Source organism: Lygodium microphyllum, chromosome 30 (genome assembly GCF_053477565.2).
Source record: "Lygodium microphyllum isolate KBCC chromosome 30, Lygodium_microphyllum_v1.1.10, whole genome shotgun sequence".
Classification (NCBI taxonomy): Eukaryota; Viridiplantae; Streptophyta; class Polypodiopsida; order Schizaeales; family Lygodiaceae; genus Lygodium; species Lygodium microphyllum.
Genome location: NC_141164.1, coordinates 40,612,475 through 40,618,753, shown reverse-complemented (window position 1 = coordinate 40,618,753; position 6,279 = coordinate 40,612,475). Strand labels below are relative to the sequence as shown.

General features: G+C 45.8%; 1 protein-coding gene across 1 annotated transcript; it reads left to right on the top strand.

Annotated features, from left to right (window-relative positions):
• The first annotated feature begins 1,502 nt into the window (after nucleotides 1-1,502).
• On the top strand, nucleotides 1,503-5,939 carry LOC148009770 (pentatricopeptide repeat-containing protein At4g39952, mitochondrial-like). Its single transcript, XM_087673150.1, has one exon. It carries the CDS (start codon nucleotides 1,558-1,560, stop codon nucleotides 5,221-5,223), a length of 3,666 nt encoding a protein of 1,221 aa, XP_087529276.1. The 5' UTR covers nucleotides 1,503-1,557; the 3' UTR covers nucleotides 5,224-5,939.
• Nucleotides 5,940-6,279: the final 340 nt, after the last annotated feature.

The following is a 6,279-nucleotide window of genomic DNA, read 5'->3' as shown; positions in this document are numbered from 1 at the left end:
GGGCAAGATCGTCTGCAGGCTCTTCCGTACCTGCATCATGGTTAACTGTTGTTTAGGCAATGCAAAACCTCGGTGCTAAAATAAATTGAAACCACTTACATGTGAAAAATAAAAACTTACAAGTGAACTTCCTTGAAAGCATCCGATTGATGTGAACAAATGGCAGTCGTTTCTTGGTTGGAGATTGTTGCGCCTTTGCTTGCTTTCTGGGAGCCGGTGGCACCACAAATTTGCGCACAGGAACAAACTTGCCAGAGCGGAGCTTCCTTGGTGAGGGCACGTGGGGTGTCTCAGGAGATGGCGATGCCACATGCATGACTGGCTGAGGGGAGAGTGGTGATGGCACGTGCATGGTTTGTTCCCCTTGCGATTGGAGCTTCCTTGGCAATGGCACTTGGGGTGTCTCGGGGGATGGTGATGCTGCATGCATGGCTAGCTGAGGAGATGGTGATGCCACATGCATGGCTTCTTGCCCTTGCGATCGGAGCTTCCTTGGCGAGGGGACTTGGGGTACGTCGGGAGATGGTGAGGCCACATGCATGGCTTGCTTAGGAGATGGTGATTGTTACCCTTGTGATCGGAGCTTCATTGGTGAGCGTGCTTGGGGTGCCTCGAGGGATGCTGACGCCACATGCATCAGAGCTATAGAGGAACTCACCTGAGCAAATTCTCGTCTCGCAGGCCGTCGATACTGAGGGTCGACACTCCTTGCTCCAGAGTTTACGCGCACCACCCTTCTGCTGCTGCTCCATCGTCAATGTCCATGATATAGGAGTTCGTGGCTTGCACCACCTCTAATCCCAGGACTGGCACCTCGATGATGCTTTCCCCCTTTCACAGCATCCTTCCGATTCCCTGCAAAATCCCCTCGAACTTCCACACGCGCGACGCTCTCCAAACCATGAGAATGGCTGGCTTTTTTGCCACATGCAAAGCTCGCGGCAGCGGCACTCCCGAGGCCGGGCACGCCAAGATCTGGGCACATTCGGAACCGGGCACATTTTGGGCCGGGCACTTCCAAAGTCGGGCACATTCGGAGAGGCCACGCGCGAGGCCGGACATTTTCGGGGCCGGCAGATTCGAAGCAGAGCACTTGCGAGCCGGGCACTTGGGAGACAAGACATTCTCACAATTGAATTTCGCAGTCAACGGTGATCGACGGCCCAGATGATCGGATGTGATGGGGGCAAAAAGGGGGCCGTCGATCACCACTCTCCCCTCCTTAAAGACCCCCCCTTACCATAGACACGAGGGATGGAGCCCCCATGTGTCAGGTGGCATCTCCAGGTCATTATAAGGGGGCTTTATTGCTCTTTATTACCCCCTCTTGCCCGTATGCTCATTAGCCTCCCTTATTAATATAATTAATGTTCATCATAACTAATACAAATAAACTCCTATTGTTTTACTATAACAATAAATGTTCGTTTATAATAGTGATTAAAATTGAATAAAATCATTGTGTTTTGTTTGGCCGTATAAATTAGAAACGCCTTGTCAAGGAAGCCCCGTGATGATTGTTCGCAGGGATGACTCCGAGTTCCGAGAGCGGAGGACATGGCCGGCCCCCACAAGCGACAGGCATGGGACGTCCTCCATGTACGCTCACGGATGGACATGGAAGCTCCCTCCCATCAACGTCCACACAAGCGCATCTTCAGAGGGGCTGGCTCCCTCCTCTGGTGGAGCGATCCAGACAAGCCCCCTCCAGCATGGAGGTTCTTCTCTTTGGTTTGCCATCCTCAAGATGGTGGCGGCATGTCTACCATAGAAGCTCAGCTACAAGATCTCTGCAACGAAGGGCAGGTTGTCAAGGCTTCCAATTACTGGCTTTCACACCGTGATCAGCGACTGTCAGACCGTGCTTATCTCGCACTTCTGAAGCTATGTCACAAGAAAAAGGTCCTTTTGCTGGTCAAGCAATTGCATGCCCATCTCCTTGCTCACAGGAAGTTCGTCCATGGCGCCCTTGGTGACTACTTGGCTGTCACATTGGCCAAATGCGGTGCCCTCGAAGAAGCTTCCCGTGTGTTTTCTGCACTACCGATTCGTACCGTTTTCTCTTGGACAGCCTTGATTTCTGCTTATACCGAGTGCGGACAAGGTTCAGAAGCATTGAGAATGCATCAATTTATGTTGGCAGATGGTGTGGAACCCGACAAGTACACCTTTGTCAGCCTTCTTAAAGCTTGTAGCAGCATATCGAATCTCAATGAGGCTAGAATTCTTCACGCTGATGCCTGCTCCAAGGGTTTCGATTCAGATCTCTTCATTAATAACTCACTCACGAGTGTGTATGCTACATGTGGAAGCAGTTTGGAAATGGAGGATGTCTTTATAAATTTGTCCCAGCGTGATCTTGTCTCATGGAACGTAATGCTGTCAGCATATGTGAAGCAGGGCCGCTTTTATAAGGCTCTGCAATTGTTTAGACAGATGCAAGACGAAAATGTGACTCCAGATCAACAGACGTTTGTCATTGTTCTTCAATCCTGTATTGCCCTTGTGGATAATGCAGAGACACGTGCTGTTCAGGAACCACTCGCACAGACCACACTTCCTTTAGAGATTGGCCAAGCATTGCATTCCCAAGCCAAATGGGAAGGTTTTCTTTCACACCTTTTTGTTGGAAGTGCCATTGTGAGCTTGTACGGAAAGTGTGGAGCTATCGTGGAAGCTGAGAACGTGTTCAGTTTCTTACCTGAGTGTGATATTGTTACATTTTGTGCAATGCTTCTGGCTTATATGAAGCAGGGCCAATTTGACAAGGGTCTACAGTTTTACCTCTTCATGCTCGAGAAAGGTATGCAACCAGATCAGCAGACCTTTGTTGCTGCCTTACAAGCTTGTGGTGGCCTTGCCCAGATGGAAGGGGCTACTTTTGTTGAGGCCAAAACCATGGCTTTGGAAACTTGTAAGGCCCTGCACCTGGATGCATGGAGGGAGCGAGCTGCTTCAAATGTCTTCATTGGTAGCACACTTGTGAGTGTATATGGCAAGTGTGATTGCTTGGCAGAGGCAGAGATGGTCTTTGATGGATTAACTGGACGTAATGTTGTATCATGGAATGCAATGCTCTCAGCATATGTTGAGCAGGACAACAATGGAAAAGCTGTACAGTTGTACAGGCAGATGGAAGAAGAAAATGTAAGGCCAAACCAAGAGACGTTTTTGATGGTTCTTCAAGCATGTGTGGGTCTTGTACAAGAGGGAAGATCCACCATTATGGATGAAGAAATAACCAAGATGGGATTAAGAGAAATTGGGCAGGCATTGCATGCTTCTGTCAGGAGAGAGGGCTTCGCATCAGATGTCCGTATTGGTAGTGCTCTTCTGAGCTTGTATGGCAAGGGTGGAAGCATCACTGAAGCTGAGTGTGTGTTTAACAGATTGGTTGTTTGTGATGTAGTGGCATGGAGTGCAATGTTGCTCGTGTACATAGAGAATGGCCAAGAACATATGGCATTGAGGTTGTTTAGACACATGCAAACTGAAGGTGTGAGTCCAAACCCACAGACCTTTATGATGGCCCTTCAGTCTTGTGGTAGCCTGGCAGAAAAGGAAGATATAACTTTCATGGAAGGACAAGTACTGCCTTTGGGAATTGGCAGGGCATTACACAGTGATGTTTGTAGTAAGGGGTTTGTTTCAGATATCTTTTTGAATAATGCACTTGTACATATGTATAGCAAGTGTGGAAGCATTGTAGAGGCAGAAATAGCTTTTCACCAGTTTTTGAAGCTCGATATCACATCATGGAATGCAATGCTCTCAGTGTATGTTGATCAGGGAAAAGGAGAGAAAACTTTGCAACTGTACAGACAGATGCAAGAAGGAAGTGTTACTGCAGATCAGCAGACATTTGCAATCACCATTCAGTCATGTGTTAGCCTTGTAGAGATTGAAGGGGTTTCTTTGGAAGGGCAATCAAGGAAAAATATGATAGCGGAAATTGGGAAGGCATTGCATAGTGATGCGAGAAGGAAAGGCTTTCTGGCAGATGTGTTTGTTTATAACACACTTTTGAGCTTTTATTGCAGATGTGGGAGCATGAGGGAAGCTGAGAACTTGTTCCTTGGTTTGCCCCAGTGTGATATTGTGTCATGGAGTACGATGATTTCAGGGTATGCTGAGCAAGACCAAGAACTTACGGCCTTCTGGTTATATAGGCACATGCAAGAAGAGGGTATCAGTCCAGACCGGCATGCTTTTGCAATTGCTCTCCAATTATGTGGTACAATTTTGGAGAGGACAGAATTTACTTACATAATTGGGGAGGCTGCTCAGAATTTCTTTTTGGAAGTTGGTTGTGCATTACAAGCTGATGCACAAAAGAAGGGTTTCGGTTCAGATGTTTTTGTAGCTAATTTGGTTGTTAATATGTATGGCAAGAGTGGAATCATTGCAGAAGCCGAAATCATGTTCAAGTCATTAACCTTTCGTAATGTTGTTTCATGGAATGCATTGTTATCTGCATACGTGCAGTGGGGTGAAGCTGAGAAGGCTTTGAACTTGTATGCTCAGATGCAAGAGGAGCATGCAGTTTTGGATGGTGTCACAGTCATTTGTGTTCTACAAGCGTGTGGTGAAACTGGAAGTGTGGATACTTGTTGGCAACTTCACTTTGTTATTGTTTCAAGTGGTTATGATTTCAATCCGATTGTAGTGAACACGCTTCTATCTACATATGGGAGCTGTGCAAGCATGGCAGATATGCAGTCAGTCCTCGATCAATTGCTCTGGCCAGATATTGTGTCATGGAGTGCTTGTATTGCTGGTTTTGCTCGAGGAGGAAATTCTGTAGCAAGCTTTGTTCTGTTTGAGGAGATGAGCCGTGCAGGTTGTCAGCCAGGCGACATTACATCTCTATCCCTTCTGGTGACTTGCAGCCATGCAGGTCTTGTTGATCAAGGTGCTGAGTGTTTTGAATGCATGGCTGGAAAGAGAGAGACGTGTTTAGAGTTGAAGCATTATGTTGTCCTTCTAGACCTCCTGGGACGGGCCGGTAATTTTGACTGGGTCGAAAAGCTTTTATGGGGAACACCCATGGACGCTGATCGAACTGTTTGGTCGTGTTTACTTGGAACTTGTCGTATTCATGGCATGGTAGAACTTGGAAGATTGGCTTTTGATCATGCAGTGTGTGTAGAGCCTGAGTCGGCTGCCGCATATATTCTAATGTGTAACATTTATAATGATACAGGCAGGTTTCGCGAGTACTAACCCCTGTGTTTGGAAGCTTGAATTTCACACTGTGGGTGCAAAGACTGCACGTGTAACTAACATGAAAGAGATGAAGGCGTGGGTAGCAGCATAGAAGTCGAAATTCGAGTAAGCATGCAATATAGCTTTCTGTAGTGGCACCAAAGTGAGTAGAACAAAAGGTACTTTTCTTATAAAACTCTATATGCAAGATACATACATCAGTGTTCAATTTGGCCTAAGCTAACATGCAAGATCTTGTGCTTTGAGAGTTGAATTTTACTTAGAAAAGTGTTTCCGGTGTAAAATTACCTGATAGAATGAATAGAATCTGGGCAAAGAATAGAGAGTGCATATAACAAATTGGACAAGACTTGAAATTTCCTTAATTGCAAACAAATTGATAGAATGATGGCACTGAGTGAATGGTATTGGTCGTGGTTTCGAGGGGTCTTTTTATAGTCTACGAAAGTGGTCAAGTTGGCGTAATCCACATACTTATTGACCTTTGCCAAAGAAATATTTGCATATCATTAAGCTAGAGGTGTTATCATCAAGCCCCACGTTGCCTCCATGGCCTAAGGGATACAAAATAGGAGTCCTTGTTGACTACCATGCCTCACGTTCCATATGTTGATGTAGTGTGAGAATTGCTATGAGCTTGAGCTTAACTACAATCCAAAGGTTAGATTTACAAAGGCCACCTTTTTGCCATTCAATCACATAGATTTGACATCCAAGTTAGGATCCACAAAAAAGCACCATGGATCATTGGTAACACCTTACAAGGGTGAGGCATTGAGCATTTTTAACACCTTGATGGTCTAATAGACAATATTACCTTATTTTCTTAGTTACAACTTGCTAACATATTACCTTGATGGTCTAATGGTTGTTTGGAAAAGAGCGCTAGTATTTAGATTATATTTTCTTTCAGAATAGGTACTCTCTCTCTCTCTCTCTCTCTCTCTCTCTCTCTCTCTCTTCCCCCCTTGTGCATCCCCTCACCTTTTTTCTTTGTGATAAGATATAATGTTTTTGAGATAGTAGTGGCACTATCTTGTGCTTTTAGCTCGT